General features: G+C 49.3%; 11 protein-coding genes across 11 annotated transcripts; 4 read left to right on the top strand and 7 right to left on the bottom strand.

Moving 5' to 3' along the window:
* Positions 1 to 59: 59 nt before the first annotated feature.
* Positions 60 to 998, top strand: N7503_004212 (uncharacterized protein; the record flags this gene model as incomplete). The annotated part of the gene is made up of 2 exons (XM_057063759.1): positions 60 to 370; positions 425 to 998. The coding sequence occupies 2 exons, from the start codon at positions 60 to 62 to the stop codon at positions 996 to 998; spliced, it is 885 nt and encodes a 294-aa protein (XP_056924674.1).
* Positions 999 to 1,055: 57 nt separating this feature from the next.
* N7503_004211 (alcohol acetyltransferase) lies at positions 1,056 to 2,648 on the bottom strand (the record flags this gene model as incomplete). Its single annotated transcript, XM_057063758.1, has 2 exons — positions 1,056 to 2,557; positions 2,609 to 2,648. The coding sequence occupies 2 exons, from the start codon at positions 2,646 to 2,648 to the stop codon at positions 1,056 to 1,058; spliced, it is 1,542 nt and encodes a 513-aa protein (XP_056924673.1).
* A 350-nt stretch (positions 2,649 to 2,998) lies between these two features.
* N7503_004210 (Zn(II)2Cys6 transcription factor domain-containing protein) lies at positions 2,999 to 4,314 on the bottom strand (the record flags this gene model as incomplete). The annotated part of the gene is made up of 2 exons (XM_057063757.1): positions 2,999 to 4,018; positions 4,141 to 4,314. 2 exons carry the CDS (start codon positions 4,312 to 4,314, stop codon positions 2,999 to 3,001), a joined length of 1,194 nt encoding a protein of 397 aa, XP_056924672.1.
* Positions 4,315 to 6,562: 2,248 nt separating this feature from the next.
* Positions 6,563 to 10,383, bottom strand: N7503_004209 (putative cell wall biogenesis protein Mhp1; the record flags this gene model as incomplete). The annotated part of the gene is made up of 3 exons (XM_057063756.1): positions 6,563 to 7,182; positions 7,242 to 10,196; positions 10,332 to 10,383. 3 exons carry the CDS (start codon positions 10,381 to 10,383, stop codon positions 6,563 to 6,565), a joined length of 3,627 nt encoding a protein of 1,208 aa, XP_056924671.1.
* A 998-nt stretch (positions 10,384 to 11,381) lies between these two features.
* Positions 11,382 to 12,733, bottom strand: N7503_004208 (uncharacterized protein; the record flags this gene model as incomplete). Its single annotated transcript, XM_057063755.1, has 3 exons — positions 11,382 to 11,833; positions 11,918 to 11,978; positions 12,035 to 12,733. The coding sequence occupies 3 exons, from the start codon at positions 12,731 to 12,733 to the stop codon at positions 11,382 to 11,384; spliced, it is 1,212 nt and encodes a 403-aa protein (XP_056924670.1).
* A 444-nt stretch (positions 12,734 to 13,177) lies between these two features.
* On the bottom strand, positions 13,178 to 14,094 carry N7503_004207 (kinetochore subunit FTA4 family protein; the record flags this gene model as incomplete). The annotated part of the gene is made up of 4 exons (XM_057063754.1): positions 13,178 to 13,487; positions 13,555 to 13,617; positions 13,681 to 13,849; positions 13,929 to 14,094. The coding sequence occupies 4 exons, from the start codon at positions 14,092 to 14,094 to the stop codon at positions 13,178 to 13,180; spliced, it is 708 nt and encodes a 235-aa protein (XP_056924669.1).
* A 557-nt stretch (positions 14,095 to 14,651) lies between these two features.
* Positions 14,652 to 15,498, top strand: N7503_004206 (HAD family hydrolase; the record flags this gene model as incomplete). The annotated part of the gene is made up of 2 exons (XM_057063753.1): positions 14,652 to 14,705; positions 14,767 to 15,498. The coding sequence occupies 2 exons, from the start codon at positions 14,652 to 14,654 to the stop codon at positions 15,496 to 15,498; spliced, it is 786 nt and encodes a 261-aa protein (XP_056924668.1).
* A 334-nt stretch (positions 15,499 to 15,832) lies between these two features.
* N7503_004205 (60S ribosomal protein uL18) lies at positions 15,833 to 16,982 on the top strand (the record flags this gene model as incomplete). Its single annotated transcript, XM_057063752.1, has 3 exons — positions 15,833 to 15,835; positions 15,983 to 16,020; positions 16,118 to 16,982. 3 exons carry the CDS (start codon positions 15,833 to 15,835, stop codon positions 16,980 to 16,982), a joined length of 906 nt encoding a protein of 301 aa, XP_056924667.1.
* A 458-nt stretch (positions 16,983 to 17,440) lies between these two features.
* Positions 17,441 to 18,324, top strand: N7503_004204 (histidine phosphatase family protein; the record flags this gene model as incomplete). Its single annotated transcript, XM_057063751.1, has 2 exons — positions 17,441 to 17,496; positions 17,547 to 18,324. 2 exons carry the CDS (start codon positions 17,441 to 17,443, stop codon positions 18,322 to 18,324), a joined length of 834 nt encoding a protein of 277 aa, XP_056924666.1.
* A 90-nt stretch (positions 18,325 to 18,414) lies between these two features.
* Positions 18,415 to 18,886, bottom strand: N7503_004203 (L-rhamnose mutarotase; the record flags this gene model as incomplete). The annotated part of the gene is made up of 3 exons (XM_057063750.1): positions 18,415 to 18,498; positions 18,558 to 18,694; positions 18,757 to 18,886. The coding sequence occupies 3 exons, from the start codon at positions 18,884 to 18,886 to the stop codon at positions 18,415 to 18,417; spliced, it is 351 nt and encodes a 116-aa protein (XP_056924665.1).
* Positions 18,887 to 19,160: 274 nt separating this feature from the next.
* Positions 19,161 to 20,944, bottom strand: N7503_004202 (MFS transporter; the record flags this gene model as incomplete). Its single annotated transcript, XM_057063749.1, has 5 exons — positions 19,161 to 19,345; positions 19,400 to 20,235; positions 20,297 to 20,572; positions 20,633 to 20,712; positions 20,771 to 20,944. The coding sequence occupies 5 exons, from the start codon at positions 20,942 to 20,944 to the stop codon at positions 19,161 to 19,163; spliced, it is 1,551 nt and encodes a 516-aa protein (XP_056924664.1).
* Positions 20,945 to 21,630: the final 686 nt, after the last annotated feature.

Genomic DNA, 21,630 nt, shown 5'->3' with positions numbered 1-21,630 from the left:
GCCTCAGGGACCTCGGTGTAAACAGGCGGGGAACTGTAGAGAAGCAGGTCGACACCATCATGACGTCCACTGCACCCCCTGCGCTCACGACCACTTTCTCTCCGCCAGCGGCATGCACCACTGACACATGGTTCATCGAAAATTTGTCTGGCACAGACTACTACACCACAACCATCACCACGGGTAACACCGGCTGGTGGCTGAACCTTGGACCAACCGATTGGAGCAGTTGCTTTCCCACGAGCTATGAGACAAACACTGAATTCTACTATTCTCCCGGCGTTTGTCCGTCTGGATACTGGGCTGCTGGCCAAGGGGTCTCTACCATCGATGCAAATGAAGAGGAAACGCATGCCACCTGCTGTCCCAAGTGAGCCTCCAAGAAGCAATTACATCAGATTAGGAAGGTGTTAATCCCTTTTAGTAATTATGCCGTGCAGACCGAGTCCCCCACGCTGGATTGGCAAAAGACGAATATGTGCACTTCCCGAAACACCCACTCATCAGTTTGGTATTTCACCAAAGGGGGCACTACATCAAGCTTGACGACAACAGCAGATGGAATTAACGCGAAAGGGGTCTCTATTCGCTGGCGATCGGCTGATTTTGCGTCGCAAACAACCAACGCGCAAACAACTAGCGCAACTGACGTCCCTGCGACCGCGACGTCAACAAATGCTTCAGACGACTCCGAGGTAACACAATCGAGCGGGCTTACAACAGGGGCAAAGGCTGGTATTGCAGTCGGTGTTGTTGTTGGTGTGATTGCAATAATCACCGTCGTGGCTCTACTCTGGATGCGACGAAGGAAAGAACGAAAAAACGCCCAAGTGGATCCTCAATCAGATCCACAATGGCAACAACTACGGGAGCTTGATGGTGCAGAAACATTGACCCATGAAATGCCCTCGGGATATACTGGGCTACCGGCAGAGCTAGGACCGGAGGCTGAGAACAAACCTCATTTTGTATCAGAACTACCCACTAGTCGGTACTGAAGGGGTCCTCAAGATAATCTATGTTCACATACCTAGCTGATTTGCTACCTCTCCCTTTCAAGCATTTTGGCTGCAGTCAACACAATCCTCAGGACAATCACAGCAAGTAATAGTTAATAGACCATGAATCCTCTCAAGGAAATCCCGAACAAATTCATTCTCATCAGGAACGTCCAAGACCCCAAGTTGCCAATTCAAAGTTATCACCATACCGCCACCTTTCCTAGTCACAATCTGAAAATTCAACGCACTCCCTGTGACATTTGCCGGCTGTGAAAACAAGACCCTCTCAATATCCCAGTTCCTGCGTGCGGCAGGTGAAATCGTATCCACATCAGAAATCTGCGGATCAAAAACAACAGCATTGCTAATCTCGTAAGATGATTCACGATTCTTCCCCAATTTTCCATGAAACCAGGGTCGGAACTGATTAAGGTACCGTAGAAGCCCTATTGGTTGATCAACAAGGGTACCTGCGCATTCAGCCAATCGGAGCGTGGTCTTCTGTGCAGCGCCCCAAAATGCGGCGTCGTGCTTCAGACTAGTCCTCTCCCCTGGGGTCTGATGGGATCTAGAAGAGGAATCGTAAAGCGCCGAAACACAGTTGACCATTTCGTTCTCAGTGTAGGCAGGAATTAGTGGTCTGAGATCAACGACAATTTGACCGAGGAAGGTCTGGTTGGCATCTGGTGGTAGAACGGTGTCCAGAACACGCAAAACGACCTGGTTGAAGAACCCGGTGAATCTCACTTCGTGCTTTCTGCAGGCCTTCAAGGTGGCGTCTAGTAGAGACTTATTGACTAATAGAGCCTCGGAGCCAGTGTGGAAATTCGATGGATCGTAGCACATTTCTTTCCCAGTCCAAGTATGAGTGGTTGCCGGGGGTGGAAAACCAAGTAATCTCCATGCAGAAGTCGGCATGTAGCTGTCCAGAAGATTGAGAAATAGGTATGACCAGGTGATTTTCAAGTTGCATGCCTGCTCTAATGGCAGCGGAATGGGCGATACAGGAGCCTGATAGACAGGGCTTTGATCGTACATTTCATGCGCAGTTTGGAGCCCTTGAAGGAAAGTGTTATGGAAAGCCAGACCTGACTTTCCATCGCCGTGGGAGTGGGAGTATGCAAATATAATGTACATTTGTTGGGCTCCCGTGCTTGGTTCATTGGCTAGGGGGCAAATGACAATTTTCCATGGCGGAGACAGGTCCACGTTGGGAAAAGGCTGATCATGTATCTCCCGATTAAGTCGAGTGAGGAACTCCAGATCATCCTTGAGTGGGTATGATCCAGTAGGAGAGGCGCTATCAACGAGATGGATATGTTTTTCGAGGTTGATGTATGCAGGTCGAACAAAATGCGGATTCTCGGTGTCCTCCCCGTGGATGGCAGCACTCAAGATAGGATGAGTCGCGATGCAGTATTTCAAAGCAGGGATGAAGTTGCCGAGGTTGCTTGCGTCGAATGGGTCTGTGTCGTGTAGTGTGTAAAGGCCACTTATGATCAATGCGCGGTAGAAGCCAAGTGCGTGACGCATAATATGACGTTTCTCATTGTTACCTTTTGACATGTCAGTTCTATAATCAACGACTCAACACCAATGGTACTTACTTGCAAGGCGTATCATTTCAGGAATACTTTGATCAGACATGGTGTTGATTGAGCTCGAAGTTGCTGCATCTAACACGTTCTTTTAAAGACCCCAGCAAGGGACCTCAATGTATATTTATAGGAAATACCCAAGAGCTGTTTGATAAATTAAATCAATATAAAGCTGTCGGAAGGACGGCAAGTACTCCACTTTCATGAAGTTAGCGAAGACTCGTTTTAACTCGGTCGCTTCGCTCAGCTCGCTCCGGAAAAATTTCAACCAATGAACTTCCGGTGCTGAGCGATTAAACGAAGTAAGACTGCTTAAAAAGTTCAATAAACCATTATACGATAAAACAGAATATATTTGTGCCACCGACTATTACTACACATGTGGGTGATAGCGAGTCATTAATGGGCATAGGCCTCAGGGACCCATCCAATCTCCTCTATAGCCCATCTAATCCACAGACGATGCTCTCCATCCAGAAGCATGTAAATACCTCGAATAAGATGAATCGCCCAGCCATCAACCCACCAGTACCGCTCCAGATTTTTCACCAGCACAGCATAAAAAGCAAGCACACACAAAGCCCCATTATCACCATTCCTCAATAATTCCAGATACGCATCATCTATCTCAAAGAGCCACTGAAAGAACCCCCTTAACTTATCCTGGTCTTTCATGTGTGGACTGTACAGGAACGAATAACTTCGTTTCAGCGCCTCGATCGCTTTTTGCAAGGTGGGCAGTCGTTCTTCATCAGTCTGAACTTCAGCACACAACCGTTCCTCTAGCTCCATAAGAACCTGGTATTTTTCAGGTGTATGGGTCTTCCAGTAATCCATACTCCCCCACGTACTCTTGAAGATCAAGGAGACAGGCGAAGAGAAGATTGAAGTTTCTGCCATGACAACTGTATCGATGCCCCTAAGAAGGTACAGCCATTCGGGAATAACCCCGTTTCCTAGTACCAGCATATCATCCTCCTGGATGGGGCGTGCTAGACTGAAATAGAGCATTAATACTCCGAAGACAAAAAGTGGGCTACAGGTTTGGGGCGTCACCCCGGGTATTAGCGGCAAAGCCCTAGATAAAGATGCTGATTGGCGTTCAATGGCGTAAGCGAGGAGGTAGTGTCTCCGGCCGCTGTTATAGCGTGCAATGTGGAGAGCTGCAAGGGCAAGAATCCCATCTAGAAGATAATCGGTGGTAAAGGCCATTTGAGGGATAACGACCCGCCAAAGGTCTCGGATCTGCAGATCGGGAGATAATGTGATGGCAGTGGAGATGGTAAAGTGGTGAAGGAGCTCGAGCTTTAGTGTTTCGGGATGTGTAACCGTTGATATTGGGCTTTCGATTGTTTGAATGAAGTCACAATGTAGCCCTTTCTTGATGCAATTGAGGCATGATGGGTGTCGCTCGTCGCACTGGGGAATCACTTAGTGCCTTCGACCAAGTAGTAATGGGTAGATTGCTGGAGTATAGCACACCTTGATCTTTCGAGAGCGGCATGTTTGACAGCCCGTGCGGGATTTAGGGTGCCACTTACGGCGACTGCCTGTGGCCCGAGTAGACTGTGACATCCCAGAGCTATGTTAATACGCAGAATCTCAAGAAATACGCATATAAGTTCCAAATCCCCCGGAAACGCGATGAGACCAATGATGATACGCTGTGGAGATTCCGGGAACGAGGGGAACGAGCGAGCGCGACCGAGCGCCATGTCAGATTGATTGATTGGTTGATAGTAGGTCCCAAGACCCACTCGCCATTATTTGAACTTGCTTGCCAAATTTCATCAAGCTTGGCCATTTCCCCCTTTCCCTATACTAGTCATACATAAATCGCTGTTTGGAAGTATGAAGGAAGGAATTGATTAGTTCTCTATAGAACTAGGTGGATAATTGAGACAATTTCTTCAATGCTTGTAAAATTCTGTCTCAAAATCACGTTCAATACCCGTTCAAATTTCGTCTCCTCTCAATCTATTCAACTTCACCGTACTTGAAGCTGATACCTTTTATCTGTTGAAGGGTGTTAGATTGCCAAAACACCCAATATATGAAACACTGAGCTTCCCCAACGGGCTTTGCTCCCACTGCTCCATGAGAGTATTGGCCTCAATTTCCTCGTCAAACTTGACAAGGTGAGTTGAGTGGCACCAGGGCTTGATACTCCTTGGACATGCTCGTGAATCGAGATGTCGTCACGCATATCCCTCCCGACGTGTCTTTGATTCGAAAAATAACGAATAGCTCCTAGTAAAAAGCCAGGGCATCCCAGCAAACTTCTTATAATAGACTCTTGGTGCTTGCTTTCTTCAAGATTGGCACATAATTCAGGACTTGACGTCGAACCGGAAAGTGTGCCTCCCATAGTTGAGACACTAACAAGATTAGCGACAAAATCACGATAATGGTTGATGGATAAGATGGTGGGTGAAAGAAATGGGAATCATACAGCGCAAATTGACGGGCGACAAAGCACCTTGTCTCATCTTTTGCTTGCGAAGGACCGGTGCTGTAATTTCCACCGATACCAGACTCTAGCAGCACATGAGAAAGGTTAATAAGTCCTTCTGCACCACAGAGATGATACTTCCAACCGTCGATCCCAGACTCGAGAAGATCGAGAGAAATCAAGAGGAGAATAGTTGCCATGATCTCATCTTTCCGAGAATACTCTGGGTGAGACAGTGACGATGACAATGCCTGAATAGTTTGCCTCTTGAAATGGAATGCATCCAAATTAGCATTGACATATCGAGGGCTTAAAGCGTCCTCTATTTGATCGAATGACTGGCCTGCATTCGCGAAGTGTCGTGCAGCCACAGCAATAATGCTTTTTCGCAAAATTAAACTCTCCGTGGCATATGTGAGTAAATTTCGAACCGGATTACTCTCACTATCGTATAAAATGAACAATTTGGCGATGCGCACGTTGTCTTTCGTCTGATTAGCATGCTCATGCTCATATAATTACGCTCATGAGCATACAATAGTCAAGATAGAACCTAGAAGACCAATCGTGATCGTGGACGCAAGGGTCTTGCAACGCGAACTTAGGAGTAGGATTGGTGGCTAGAGACGTGGCGCTGGGGTGTGAGAGTTGTTTCCGCTTGGAGTTCGGACTTGCATATTCATTTGGGGCTTTGGAATCCACTCCAAGAACCTGACCGCGCATTTTACCCCGGATTGCCACGCCTTTGACCCATCGAAGGGGTCTTTTGTCGAAGCATTCTAGGTCCGCCTTCTCGCACTTGGCGCAAGGAAGCTGATTTGGTCACATTGGATGGTACGACTGCGGCATGTCCAGCATGCAGCGCGCATTGTTCAAAAAACCGATCGGAGTAGAGAAAACGAACGATGGAATATACACAATCTAGAATCTAAACCTTGAGGTGGTGAGTCTGATGACTCTATGAGCACTTGGACATTTTGCCGCATATACCCAGCTGGAAATATGATTCTCCGCTTGGGTTCTTTAGGGTGGTTGTGACTCCTGGGGGTTGACGCCTCGAATTTAGGAGGCAAAAATCTCTTCTTATTCCTATCCTTCTCACCTTGAGTCTGGCCAAGGACTAGGAGTGAAAATTAGCTAGGCATTAGATATAAATAGGGATTACTTAGATAATGTGATGCATTGGAACCGTAGAAGACATTGTGCTCTGATATACATTTCTGATCCAGATTCCTCCTCTTTACAGGTCATATCAACCCAGCAAATGAAAATCACAAGTTACGTATGTGAATTCCAAACATCATGACATATACGTATAGAGACAGAAGGAGGAAAGGAGGCATAGACAGTACTGGGGTTGGGTATGAATGACAAACAGAGATAGCGAAGGATAAAAGTATGTACATATGCGCTTTCAAAATAGCATAGAAACACAATGCGCGTGCCAAAATTGGTTCGTATGGATGGATATGATTGAAATCCGAAAAAAAAAGCACCTCATTCACAGCAACTCATGATGGTGGTGACTTGCTTTCAGAGGAAGAAGATTCACGACGCAAACCACTGTTGATCTGCGCCGCAATTTGAGATTGTTTAAATTTCTCGAAGCCCTCGGCATCTTGATGCTGGTAGGCCCAGAGCTCATCAACCGTACTGCCAAGTTTCTCAAAGGCTTCTTCGGTGTGGAACGGTCGAGACTGTTCCTCGTGTAGGCGCTCGAGTCTCTCCCGTAGCACAGCAAGGTGCGAGTTGTCTTCTTCATCGTCTTCGCCTTGACGATCGGGTGTTTTCAGTAGGTCCCGGCGGAGGTTTTGGCCCAGGCGATGGACGTGGCCTTCTTCTGATGTCATGGCGCGGGCATGCATCGATGTCATTGAGCTGCTTCGGGAAAGATGGAAACCTTCTTGCTCGCCTTCCTCATCATCAATGGCATTTTCATTGTCCATAAAGCTGCTGCTAAGATTGCCGTTGATGGCACTCGAGCCGGTTCCTTCCTCGCCGGAATGCTGTGAGCTGGTTTCTGGCAGGGCAGAAATAGGGACGGGCGGAGGAGGCAAGCGAGTTTCCGGGTACTCATCCTCAAAGCGCTGGATCATCCTATGCAATGTAATGTCCAAGAACTGGAGACGTCCTGTGATGGAAGTTAGTATGCGGGGTAGTGTAGCAACGATGAGACTTTTAAAAACTTACGGTAATTGGCATCGTTACCGGCCCGGTCTTCGCGGACAAGCGCTGACTGAATCCTTGCTCGGATGTTGCGAGCGGACTCCAGCAAATTCTTTGACATGTCACGAGGCCTCTTAGTAACCACGCCTCTGGACTTACGACGCCGAGGAGTCGTAGTGCCACTGGCAGGTGCTGAATCTCCAGGAATATCGCTTCCATGATGATCAAGGTTTCCGAGACAGACACCAAGTGCCTTGACCACGCCCGTACCACCAATTACATAATCCTCGTCTGGAGCGACATCATCTTCTTCGTCGTATGGCTCGTCCATACCAAAGGAGTGTCCAACAATGTGCTGCAGGATCTCTGGCACTGGAACATCATGCGGTACGTGTGTTTCAGGCAGATCCTCTCCAATAGCAGTACCTTCCAGATTTCGAAGCGAATAAGCGACAATCTGGGACGCTAGTGCCTTGACAACTTCGTTGTTTTCGGCGGTGGGAACGTCAATTTCCACTGCGATCATTGTACCCGAAACTCGGACTGCGGCCATCATAGAAGCATAGACTGCACACGCCTCTTCCTGAACAGCAGGGTCCACGGCAGAGGCCAAAGATACAATTTGCGGGTTCTCCAATATATTCAAATGGCAAAGGCTAGGACATTCTGGCAGAACCTCAGCAAGACCGATAACATGATCGGGGGAAAGATCGACATCGGCAAGATGGATACGCTTGAGCGAAGGCATCTTGGGCAAAAAGCGCCGGAACGCTCCAAGTGCATTGGCCTGCATAGAAAACAAACCAGGGTTATGAGAGAAATCAATGAAGCGAAGGTTATGGATCTGAGTCAAGGATTGCAGCAACGGAGTGATCACAGAAGGATCCAAGGAGCAATCTGCCAGGCTGAGGGCATATAGGGGCTGCTCGGGTTCAACAGCATCTGTAATAAGATCAAGGTCGTCTTTAATAGGATTTCCTCCCAAGTCCAGCCCTTCACATTGTCCAGCTTTGAGATACTCAACAACGTGTTCCAAACCTTCTCTTGTCAGATCATTGTTTGCAAATCCCAGCCGTCGCAACCCCAATTTGGTGGATGCCTTGCAAATTCGCTTGACCTGCTCGACGGAAAGCTTGCATTCACTCATGAGCAGTTCCTCAAGGTGATCGCCGCTGAACCTCTCCGCCAGAGCGCACGCAAAGGTATTGCAAACGTCGGTGGCAGCGCACTGGCTAGAGTTATCTCCTGGAGCCCGAGCTTTAGGAAAAGGAATGCCGGAAAGATCAATCGCCTTCAAGGACTTGGAAAGATGAACGAAGAGGCCAATGTGGCGCCATCCCTCCCGTCCAATTTTCGGGTTGTCCTTCAGGGATAGCTTCTCCACAACACCCCACCGTTCATACTTCACAGTGGGTGATTCACATCTGCGATTCCGCTTCCGCCGGTAGCGCATCTGTTCCACAGTCTTTGTCGAAAGCAAAGCAGCAAGAATCGCCCGCACGGAGACGTCGGTGAGTGCACAATTTTCCAATAGGAGCTTACGGACAGGCACCACCGCAAGCCAGTCACTCAACGTCATGATATCTTGAGGCGTCATGGGGAAGTTACTGAGATCCAGAGCGGCAACAGTACCGGGCGATTCTGCCAGCGTGGAGGACGGCGAAGAAATTTCGTCGATCACCCGTTTGAGAACAGGCGTTTCTCTCAGCTGGCAGCATCGTCGATAGATGCGCGCGGGGTCTGTGGTAGGGTGGCTCTGTGTTTTAGACCGGGAGATACCAGACTTTGATGCATGACAATCGACCTCGTCGTGCTCTGGATCTATTTGGAGCGGAATTGAGCCGTTCGCGACAGCTTGTCTGCGCTTACGCTCCTTACGCTCCTTACGTTCTTCTTCTGACCGCTTCTTCTTTTCTTGCTTGCGAGTCGGGTCTTTCTTTTCACTGCCCGCTTCGCCATCGGCGGTAGGGTTTGGAGTAGCGGATTCGGTAGTAGAGGTCGCAGTCTGAGTATCCAGAGGGCTATCTGCTTGAGCAGTTGTTGAAGCTGCCGGAGCTGCCGGGGTCGCTGAGGTCGCTGGAGCTGCCTCCTTCTCGGCCACTGCGGCTTGGGGGTGCTTCAGTGCTTCGGCCTCCTCCTTGCCCTTTTCCTTGTCCTCTGTCTTAGTATCAGCCTTTGTATCGACCTTAGCTTCAGCCTTCTTCGCCTTCTGGCGATTCGACTCCGGCAAGGCTTGTCGAAGTTGATTTGTCGGAGGAGCATCTTCATCTGAATCTCGATGCGACACTCCGGCGATTTCAACATCCACACAGAACGCCACCCTATGCAATTTTGCTTGGTTGAGCTCTGCGATTTTGCACCGATCGCGGCCCTGGTCGAGGTTCATCACTCGGCGCGGGCATGTTGCGGAAGCTGGCGGTAGCTTGGGCAAACCACCGGAATTGGACGAAAACTTGCGTAGTGCACTGTGGATAAAGGAGGGCCCTTTAGGCGACGAGGAGGTGAATGGGTTTGGGTTGGAGTCATCTTTCTTTTCCTCTTCCTTGTCTTTCGGGGAGAAAGCGGCGCCGAATGGGTTATGATCGAGAGGTCCAGTGGCCTTCGGACTTGCCGGGCTCCCTTTCAGACTAGACTGCGATGGCGGAGTGGATCCAGAGGAAAACTTGGAGCTCAAACTGGATATCCATGAATTTCTGCGCCCAGAGAGTGGTTTGGGAGCAGTTTTCGGGGCTGCGGGCGAGGGAGTAGATGGTTTTTGCTCTGCGGGTTTTTCTGGTTCCGGGGTCGGTTCTTCTTCCTTAATTGCTTCATTCTGCGGCTCGTGCTTTGTTGTTGAGCCGTTTGAGGACGGTGGACGAGCCGGGCTGCTATTCGATCGGGATCGTCGGTGTGGTTTGGATGGGTTCGTCGCGGAGTCCTTCTCGGCGCTCGATTTGTCGCTGCCCCCTGAAGTTACGGATTTCGTGCGCGAAAGATGATCTGAAAAGAAGATCCGAAGTTAGCCTCAGTCGCACACGACTTTGGTTTCTATTCTCGCTCTCGCTCTTCCTCCCTCCTCTTTTTGGCCCCAGACTCGGCACCCCGGATCAGCCGCATCACTAAAGTGGAACTTGCCTTTCTGCGAATGATGAAGCCAGCTCACATCCACAGTCTGAACACCCTCCATTATGAAACTAATTACCCAAAATCACTTGCGATGCAAAGTGTTTCGTTCCTGGGCTGGTTGGGGTTCTTCGTCGAGGGTGGCCAGTTGTGTGGCGCTGAAGTATGTTCGAATATGGGTAGGCCTTAGTTCGGATGACGCATAGTTGGCTGATCCCCCCACTTCCCTATGCACTCCTCGACAATGCCGCAATGATATCCGCTCACCGGCGATCAGGTCGAAGCGGTACAGGAATTCGGCAGGTATCTAACCGAAGAAGAGGGGGCGTGTCGGATTGGGTTCGGGTATAAGATCTCACTACAGGTGACAGAACACAGATCTCACCAGGATATAGAGAGACAGCATGGTGGGAAAGAAAAGCGAGGAGTAATGGGAAAGTAAATGATGAGGAAAATGAGGTATTGGAAGCGACCGGAAGTGGTCAAGTAGCGATTAAGGTGACATAATCTGCTTCCCCGTAGTGGTCCACTTATTTAGCAGTCTGGTGTAAACTATAGGAGATAACTCCACCTTAAACTTGGGCACGTGAGGTAACATACCAAGAACTGAATTACTGGGGCCTCCGTGACCGGCAAGCTGTGTTATCCTACAGTACAACTTTGTACATTAAAGTGGGTAAAGAGGCGAAAAGGTGGGGAAGAGCCGGAGATCGGGATTGCAACGGGTGGTTTGGGCCAATTGCGAACGGCGAAATGCTCCCAGGGGCTTAAATAACCCCCCTTCACGCCAAGTCCCACAAATTTGGTCGTAGCATGTAGACCCATAGCTAAATACACACCGACCATTCTGAAGAGGCGCCACACAATAGCGGTTATTATTTGCAAGGTAATAATATGGTATAAAACCCGGTAATGCAAAAAACGCCAGATCTCCCCAATGGGAGACTAAAAAAATGAAACACGAAAAATACAAGCAAGCGCCCGCCAATCTCTATGCAAATAAAAGGAGAAATTAAAAAAGAAAGGTCATCACGGCGTGAATCCATCCCAATTCCGCCCCTTTTATTCCGCAGAGACGTCCTTGAGGATCTCCCACCCGTACTCCTCTTCGGGCTTCTCGGGCTCCATTCCAAGTGCATTACGGTATGCGCGAACCTCGTTCTGGAGCCCCGCGATGATTCGAACGGGTAACTCATCCTCTTCCGAGCGCATCCGGTGAGCCTTTCGGATCATCTCTGCGCATCGCATTGTTTGGGCGTGCCAGTAATCTCGGTCCAGCCGACTCTCTAGATGAGCATCTCGTTCAGCCTGCAGGAGGTTGTTATAGTGACTCTTCTGGTATAGGAAGTGCATGTTGTTGTTTTGGCAATAGTTGCGAATCTGCTCCACCATAGTGCCGACGCTGGCTTCGTAGTCACCGATCAACTTTGTGTTTTCCGTTTGCTCGCGTTTGAGATCTTCGACCAGTCGTTTCTCCTTGACGAGGGCTCGTTCGAGTTCAGCGATTCGGGCAGCTTAAACGCGTCATCAGTATATCGGTCGGAATTGGGTCCAAACAAGCAAAGAAGAAGTATATCGCTTGATTATTCGAGACGTACCTGTTAAATCGCCGTTGACTTGTTGCAATGCGGCACTAGCACCCTCGGAGGGACCATGCTTCTATTCGGCCCTGTCAACTCGGTCTCAATGCCAATTGAAGTGGTGATCAAACGTACCATAATTTCCTCCGCACTCGACACAATATTCTTTGTTACCTCGCGGTTGTTCTTCAGGACATCGCTCAGCTCCAGCACCATGTCATAGAGATGGTGGAGATCCATCTGATGACCCGCATTCATGGGACCGTTGCCATTCATCACTGCCATACCACCTCCGTTGACTTGAGCTGCAGGGTGTAGGGGTGCTGGCGAAACGGACTGCCGAGGGATGCTACCCATGTTAGGGGTCCCAGGGGAGTTGTCCACGTAACCGGAGAACATGCCAGACCCCGGATTGCCGGCCATTCCTGTACCGCTGTTCATCGACATCAGGGAATCGTCAAAGGCACGGTTCAATTCTGCAAGCTGAGGATCGTAGGGGTCGATAGGGTGTGAGGTGCCGTTTTCCTCGTCGTAAAAGGAGGCGTGGTTTTCGACGCCTAGAACCTCCTTCTGAAACTTCTCAAGGTCACGGCGAGTGACGTGGGTAGAACGGCGGCGGTGCCCACGTGCTGAAGGTCCCTTGGAAGGGGAGGTAGGAGTGTCGCCCTCGATGATGGCGGCGCAGTCGATAAGTTGGGGGTGGTCTTCAATCACGTCGTGCTCGAGTGCTGCGCTGCGGCTGTCGTGATTGTAATTGATGTGGTTGGCCGGACCATTCCCGATCGGGCTAGTTCCCCGCCCGTTCAACCCGACCAGGCGCTTCATTCGATCCATTGTACTCATCGATTCATGTGGGAGATATGAGGGAAAGGATGTCTGATTGCTTGGTCATAGTCTGAAGATATGCTTCCTGCGCTGGCAAGACATTTCCACGATCGTGAACGGATGTGGGTGTAATAGAGTCGATGACGGGGAGAAGGTAGCAAGGAACCGGCGAACTTACTCTCTTCAATCGCGCCTGCTGAAACCCCAATGACAACCGGATTCCTGCGGTTGTAATGTTGAAAGCGCCTTCCCCACTATGACCACTTACACTAGCTCGGTCTTATAGGAAATGGGTTTGCCTACTTCCAGCTACAGTACCTATGGTAGGTAACCCAAGTAGTACATAGGATTTTACAGGACCTGCAGTGCTAGGTACAGATTTCATGCCGCATGGGCCAGGGTTCTTGAGAATGCAAGGGAAAAAAAACGTTTCATTGGAGATTATATCGTAAGTCATTCCTCCGTGTCCATCAAGGCTTCAAGTCGTTGATCTGATCCTGGGAGAAGGTATTCCTCTCCACCTTGTGTCTGACTGGGTTTCTGTTGTGAAATCCTGCCACTAACTCGTGCCATGAGCATGCGCATCTTCTCCAGCTCCTGGGCCAACTCTCCATCACGAGTGACCAGGTTGGGCTGAATAGCCACCTGAGGCTCCTTGAAAGGCTCGAGCAAGCGATTTAAATGCTGCAGTTGATCGATTCGCCGCTGCTTCTGCTGGCGCTGTTGATCTAGTTTGGCCAGTCGATCCCGGAGACGCTGGTATCTGTACAACGGGGATTAAGCAGGTGGAACTTCAATCGGTTAAATCTCTGATGTGTGTGGAGACTGACCTCTCATTTTGTTCCTCATTAGCGCCTTGTGATTCCAGATCCAATGGCAAGCCAAGGATGTTCCTTCAAGACCAGTTAGTACGTTTTAGGTACAACTAAGTTTTGACAAAGTGGGGAGAGTCTTACAAGTGTTTAGAGAGATCTGTCGTCTTCTCCACACCTTTTCTGAGTACAGCTTGGTTTTGTATATCCTGACTGACAGAAGCCCAGTAGAGACTGGTTATCTGGTGGGCTACATGGTGGATCGCCTGGGAGGAGTAAACAACGCGGTTGTGTTGCTTTGCCGCCGCATTGACTAACAGCAGTCAGTACGCAATCTCGCAGAATACCAGAGATCAAAGTGAGCGAATTGAATTGTAAAAGACCGTTCTCACCTTTCTGTAGTACGTCTTCAATCACCTTCTCCGGTAGCGCTTCTTCCTCAAGCTCCACTGCATAGTCCCTCCAATTTTCTGGTGGTTGAAGATTTTCAGAAAGGATGCGGACCTGACTCCAGATAAATGCAGATTTCAATTCGGATATTGTCCGCGTTGAATCCATCGCTTCATCGCGGGAGAAGAGATCTGGAGTGAGATTGTGTCTCGTTACGCTCCAAATCACTAAACGCGTCTCTTATCGATAACATCACGTGTACCCCGCCATGGGTGGTCACTCCACGGCCTTTTTGGCTTCGTTCATTACTATTTTCCCTGTAGTGCTGTGTGTGGTTCCGAGAATGGGCTCTATATCATTAGTTGTTCTGTAAAGCATAATTACAATACGCTGGTAGTGTCTTCCTTCTTCCTTCTAGCTCCTTGTCGGTCTCCCCTCATAGGAAGCAATGATCATATCTGCACTTGTGGATGAGAAAACTCGATGAAGCGTCAAGATAATATATATGAGTGTACCCCTCGTATTCTAATCGTATCATTTTGTTCCAGATATCTAGTGGTGGATGAAGAGCAGGCCCTCGGCCCCGAGCACGTAGTACCTCGGCAGACCGCATTGGGTCACTACTTCTCCGCAAATATCACCACTGTATACATCCACCAGCCCCCGGCTAGCTGCTCTGTGAATCAATCTCTTACTAAAGTTCGAATCGGCTTTTGATATTCAGGATGGCAGTAGCTCAGCGCCCCGTGTGTCTCCTTTTCGACATTGGTGGAGTGTGTGTAAGTTCGGACACTAGCATCAACCCCATCACCTCGAACGCCATCGCTAAGATTTCCACAGGTCGTGTCGCCATTCCAGGCCATTCTTGACTATGAACTATCACAAAACATCCCTCCCGGATGGGTGAATTTTAGCATATCGCGCACCAAGCCCAACGGGAGCTGGCATCAGTTGGAACGTGGTGACATCTCCATGGATGCCAAATTCTTTGCCGGCTTCAACGAGGATCTACGCAATCCAAAGCTATGGAGGGAATTCCATGAACAACTTCACAAGAAGAAAGGCGCGAGTGGCCCGGCCGCAGTCCCACCACTGCCGACCGTGGACGCCGAATGGCTTTTCTGGGAGATGATGAGAGTATCTCGCACCCCTGACCCATATATGTTCCCAGCATTGCAAAAATTGCGGGAGTCGGGCAAATATCTTATGGGTGCCCTGTCAAATACTGTCAAGTTTCCCGAGGGCCACCCATATAACAACGATGTGTCCGGCGTGAGATCCCAGTTCGACTTTTTTGTTTCATCTGCGCATACGGGGCTTCGCAAACCAGATCCCCGGATCTATGAGGTTGCGATTCAGGAGATGAAGGCTTTGGCGCAGAAGCGTGGACTTCCTGCAGTGCAGGCGTCGGATATCGTCTTCTTCGACGACATTGGTGAAAATTGCAAGGCGGCAAAGAATGCTGGGATGCGTACGGTCAAGGTGACCCTGGGAAAGATTGAAGATGCAGTCAAGGAATTGGAGAAGATTACTGGACTTCCATTGCTGGAGGGTGACAAGGCTCGACTATAGAATTAGACAGCACCATACTTCCAGCTTCTTTTCTTTGATTTAGTTTCCTTTACGTCTAAATACTCAGCAGGCGAAGTCCATATAACTAAACAAATAGAATAGATATTCTGAGATTTGTGGATTTTCTGGAACTTCCGTTGGTGTACTGTAAAAGGTGGTAGTCCTTAAGTCGGGACTTTTGTGGTGGTCGTCGACGCTCGTCGCCAACCACACTTTTGGGTTGCGGGATGCAGCCCACGCTAAGCGAAATCCCCCACAAAGAACCGCCGCACTTTCGACTTCTCTTTTTTCTTTCCAACCGTCGACCACAGGATCAGCACCGGCAACCGTCAACATGGTGAGTGTTTTTGCCATTGCAGATGGTTGAAAAATACCATTCTGCGACTTTCCTTTTCCCTCCGTTTCGACCGGAGCAGGGTCTTTGCAAGATGCTTCGGACGAAATTCTGAAGCGCTAATTGCTGACTCGCGGATTTTTCTTGTAGCCTTTCACCAAGACTGTCAAGAGCAATGCGTACTACTCGTAAGCTATCCTCTCCTCATTGACTCCAGAAAAGAAAATTTTTTTTTTTTTTTTTTCGTTCAATTTTGGTCGTGTGCTGATATTTTTACCCCTCCAGTCGCTTCCAGACCAAGTACCGTCGTCGCCGTGAGGGTAAGACCGACTACTATGCTCGCAAGCGCCTGATCACCCAGGCCAAGAACAAGTACAACGCCCCCAAGTACCGCATGGTCGTTCGCTTCACCAACCGTGACATCGTTACTCAGATCGTCTACTCTGAGGTCTCCGGTGACAAGGTTCTGTGCGCTGCCTACGCTCACGAGCTCAAGCGCTACGGTATCAACCAGGGTCTGACCAACTACGCCGCTGCCTACGCCACTGGTCTGCTCCTTGCCCGCCGTGCCCTTACCAAGCTCGGTCTTGCTGAGCAGTTCAAGGGTGTCGATGAGGCCACTGGCGAGCACTCCCTCGTCGAGGCCGTTGAGACCGAGGACGGTGAGCGCCGTCCCTTCAAGGCCTTCCTCGATGTTGGTCTTGTCCGCACCTCCACCGGTAACCGTGTCTTCGCTGCCATGAAGGGTGCCTCCGACGGTGGTGTCTTCATCCCCCACTCCGACCGCCGTTTCCCCGGTTACGACATCGAGACTGAGGAGCTCGATGCTGACCTCCTCCGCAACTACATCATGGGTGGCCACGTCTCCGAGTACATGGAGACCCTCGCCGATGAGGATGAGGAGCGCTACAAGTCCCAGTTCACCAAGTACATCGAGGAGGAGGTCGATGCCGGTGACCTTGAGGAGATCTACACTGAGGCTCACTCCGCCATCCGTGAGGACCCCTTCAAGAAGGACGAGGATGAGGGTTCCAAGAAGACCAAGGAGGAGTGGAAGGCCGAGTCCAAGAAGTTCAAGGTCGAGCGCCTGACCCGCGAGCAGAAGAAGGCCCGCGTCCAGGAGAAGATCCGCGAGCTTGCCTCCAACTAAGCGCTTTGTCGGCTGTTCCTGACGAGTACTTCGGTTCGCTCAAAATTCTAAAAAAGTTCCACTACCATTCAATGAGGGGACTGGCTTCGGCCACTCGGCGTTTATTTCTGATGTGATGTTGATCATGGCAAATACCACTGTTACGTTTTAAGGGGATATCTTGGGAGCAATTAGTTCGGTGTTTCATTCAAGGCAATTTTTCGTTCACAGTTCTACTGCTCCAATGTCCATGCAATCTCATCGTTCCCTCACCCACTTCCATTTTGTGTTGGTCTAGATCTATCACGTAGATGGGAACCAGTAAAGCGTAGCCTTGCGTTTCCTTGAGTGAACCAAACCGCCCACTAACTAAATCAGACGTCCTTGATTGTGCGAGTTTTACATCACGTGATCCCGGTGGCGACGACTTAGACCATACATATTTTTGCTGCCTTCATGCGAGTCAAGCTACCCAAACGATGAGGCTTTTTCTCATCCGGCATGCAGAAACAGTGCATAATGTAGCCCAGGCATGGTAAGAGTTAAGCATTTAAGACTATATCAGCCATACTTACATCGCAACAGGGCGGGCACCACGGACTCAGCCCTGACAAACCACGGCACACTACAGATAGAATCTCTTGCGAAGCATTTCGCTTCCAAATCAATTCAATTCGATCGAGTCTTTGCATCGGATTTGAGCCGGGCCAGTCTCACAGCTACAGGCATTTGCCTTCATCAGCCGCAGGATCATGATATACCAATGACACCAATATTAACGTCCGACTTGCGAGAAAGAGACTTCGGTTCATTAGAAGGCGTCCGTATCCAGCCTGCAAAGGAGTCTGTACCAGGAAGTGCAGGTCCTAAGAATACTCAGTTTGAAGGCTCTACACATATCGAAAGCGAGACAAAGATCTCAATGAGAGAACGAGCAACATCATTTCTAAACGAGCACTTTTTACCGTTACTATTCGATTATTCGGGCATTGATTCAAATATCGCCATCGTCTCCCATGGAGTCTTTCTACGTGTTCTATGGAACCGACTTGTCGACCTCTTTGGTCCCATGGACATTTCTCTGGCGACAGGCGATGCCTCCCGAGATCATGGCCCAGCAGCTCTTTTCTCGCCAAGCTGGTCCAATACAGGATTCATGACACTATTGATCCAGCCCAGCCAGACACCGCAAGAGCGTAATACTCGTCCCAGCACGGATGCCCTCCTGAACGGTTGGACTATGAAGATTGTTGCCGTTGACAGTAAAGAGCATCTAGCGGGTCTACACCGGACCCGCGGAGGCATTGGCAGTGCTATACATGATTCCCGCCAGAAGCGAATTGATCAGTTTTTCAAGCGATAACGCGAATGTTCGTTATGATCAGGTTGATGAATACTCTATTTTATGATGGTCTATGTACATATTAGATGATCACCTACTCCATATGTAGGATCACTCGGTATAGAAGACTTCATCCAACCCCTTCCACCAGCCGGGTCCATCGGCACTACCCACGGCACCAGGGATGGGGCTCTCCTAATTGCAAGCGCATGAGTCTCCAGAGTCGTGGTGTAATCAAGTATTGTATAACTTACCTGCATTCCATCGGTCATAGCCCACCATTCTCTCACCTTTGGGTTGGCCCGCATGGCTTCCATATCGCCCTCAAAGTCTGTTCCGACATACTTGAAAGTCGCGAAGAGGGTGCGGTCATTGTCGAAGAAAATTGAGTCTTATTATGCAAAGGAGTCGTTAGCTTAATAAATTGACCTTACAATTATAGACGGAGCTTACAGTCAACAATGTTGCAGTCCTTTATCTGCTGCAGAACCTCCGGCCAGACATTAGCGTGGCACTCCTTGTATGCGGCCACCGCGGAGGGCTTAAGGTGAACGATCTGTGCAATGCGGCGAACTGGAGACATGGTGAGATGATAGCTGAAATTGAAACCAAAACCTCGAGGACTTGAAAGAATTAGAAATAAGAAGTGCGCCACCTCCGTTGACATGCCCCGCGTCCCCTCGCCGCATCGTTACCCCATGCTCGGGAGGCACTAACCCGAATTCCGTTACCCTGCCTGTGCCGGTGCCACTACTGGAGGAGACATAGGCCCTAGCCTCCACGTACCTTGAACAATGAAATAAATAAATCCAGCGTTGAGCTTAATTAACCATTAAATCTAACATCATAAAGTAACATCATCGTTGAATCACAGAAGCCTTGGCAACGGGACGAATCCAGCTAACAGCCAAATTTCCCACCAAAGAAAGCACACCCATAATCCAGATCGACCGAGCATAATGCGATTCATTATATCGGAAAATAATCGCAAAGATAATTCCGCCAAGATTTCCGAATCCGCCAACAAGGCCAGACACGATACCTAAACGAACATCAGCATAACTTCCCAAATACCGGGATTATAACGTAAACTCACCATTAGCATAAGGATGCACATGAGGGACAAGACCAAAGTTCGCCCCATTAGCCGCCTCCAAAAAGAAAGCCATACCAGCAATAAGACCAAACATAGTAGCCTGATCAGATGGATTCGTCAACCCAATAGCCAGCATAAACGCACCCATGACAACACCCAAGAAGACAATAAGAAGTTTCTTGGACCAAAGGCTACCAGTGGCACTAAAGACCATGTCTGCCAGAAACCCGCCAGCGGGACGGAAGACAATATTCAACAGCCCAAACATAGCGGCCCACCGGCCTGACTCCGTCTGTCCCATTCCTGGGAAGTTCGCTGCATAGTACGTTCCCAGGAAACTGTCCAGAGCTAGTTCTGCGCCGAAGGAGCATGCGTATGGAATTGCGACGGCCATTGTAGGGAGGCTGAACGCGACGCTTAGAGCTTCTCGGCGTGTGGGCGCGACGATGATCTCTTGTCTGAGGCCAGGCATTTGGTCCATCGGTAAAGCTTCTGTGTCAGATGGTTGAGGGGATTGAGTGCCGTCTGTCTTTTCCATGTCGGCTGTCATAGATTTGTTATAGATTGAAGGAGGGCTTGAAGGTCCGACCGAGGTACTTCCAGAGCTTAGGTCGACGATGTTGCCGTCTGTTAGATGGGTGTTTGCATTTGCTTCTTTGGTCCATAGGTGGCGCTCTGACCATTTGCCTGTTGGGGTATCTTCGCAAAGGAAAAGCATTCCAAGCGCGACGGCTGTGATGATAATGAATGGGACGATATAGGCGACGCGCCATGCTTTGTGAGCTGTGAGGCCTCGGGACGTGACAAGAGAGTCAAAGATGGCTGGCATCAGGAAGCTAGAGTATGTTAGTAGCCTGACTTTGGACGAATGAATATCCTTTAGCTTGTGAAACATACTAGGTGATACCACCACCGGCATTTCCCCATCCTCCAGCCAGAGAATTGGCCGTGCCAACGATGGTCTTGTCAAAAAACCCGGTACACCATACCTGGCATGGAACGAATGTGCCACCGAGAATGCCGATGAAGAATCGCAACGCGATTAGACCGTTCGGGGTGGTAACTAGACCGGCCATAGCGGTTGGAATGGCGCCGGCTAATAGTAGTCCCACAAAAACTATGCGTGGACCGAAACGGTCGCAGAGTGGGCCAGCAACAACGCGAACAAGAAGGCTAAGACTTTGTTAGCGATGCTGCAAGATCCATATGTGGATACGAGCTTATGCGGCTTACGTCGCTAGCAATGCCACAATATTGGAATTTGACACCTGTGTCGTGGTCATATTGAGGTCTTTCTTAATTGTGTCGGTCAACTATGAATTGGATTAGTATTGATTTCTTCCCTCTATAAAGTATCCATAGTAGACTTACCAGTGGTGGGAATGCATACCACGAGAGGAATGCGACCATGAAACCCAGCCATGAGAAAAAGAATACACGCCCATACTGATTGAATGGGTTCAACACTGGAATAGACTTGGCTTTGCGTGTGCTAGGATTGATCTCAGGAGAAGCGACGAGGAGCTTCAAGAAGGTAGTAGCCATTACTGCAATCCAGCGGACCCAAAGACCGCGAGGGTATGAAGCTGAATGATATGATCGGATCTGTTATTGGGGGCCAATCAAGCAAAATTTCGCTCTCTTGTATCGCTATGATCAGTAGTAGCAGATGAGATCTGTTCAATCCGAGACGTCCTCGTTAGTGAAAAACAAGGAGATCTATATAGATATCCAGCGACTCACAAACACAAACACGGACATGGACATCGTATAATCAGAGAGTTATCATGACACAGAAACCCGAAGGTGCTATCGGTTGCCTGCCAGTGGCATACACAAGATTGCGCAGGCAACTAAGCGATGTATTGGTCAAATAAACAAGCAAAAGTCCCAAGCCTATATTATCCCCGGAATCTGATTCGACAGAAATTTGTTTTCTTGCATTTGTGGGCTTGCATCTGTGCGTGTCAAGCGTTAAAACGTTTTGCCATTGATAGCGATAAGGAAACCCTATGAAAAGTGGATTGTTCAGCAAGTATCAACAATGAATTGAGTGATAAGAGAGGAACTTTGCAACTCCGCGGGGCTCAAATAAACATTTATCAGCTTCTGTTGATGAAATATCTGGGGTGAAGTTCCACTCCTGTGGCGTCCCATGGTTCCCCCAGGTCATTGATAAATGTGCCGCTTCTCATTGGACGTCCGATGGACCACGATAGGAACTGGATAGT

The sequence above is a fragment of the Penicillium pulvis genome, assembly GCF_028828015.1.
Source record: "Penicillium pulvis strain IBT 33274 chromosome Unknown contig_1_segment0_segment0, whole genome shotgun sequence".
In the NCBI taxonomy this organism is placed as follows: domain Eukaryota; kingdom Fungi; phylum Ascomycota; class Eurotiomycetes; order Eurotiales; family Aspergillaceae; genus Penicillium; species Penicillium pulvis.
Note: the sequence above shows the minus strand (reverse complement) of the source record. Positions and strands in the feature narration are given on the sequence as shown.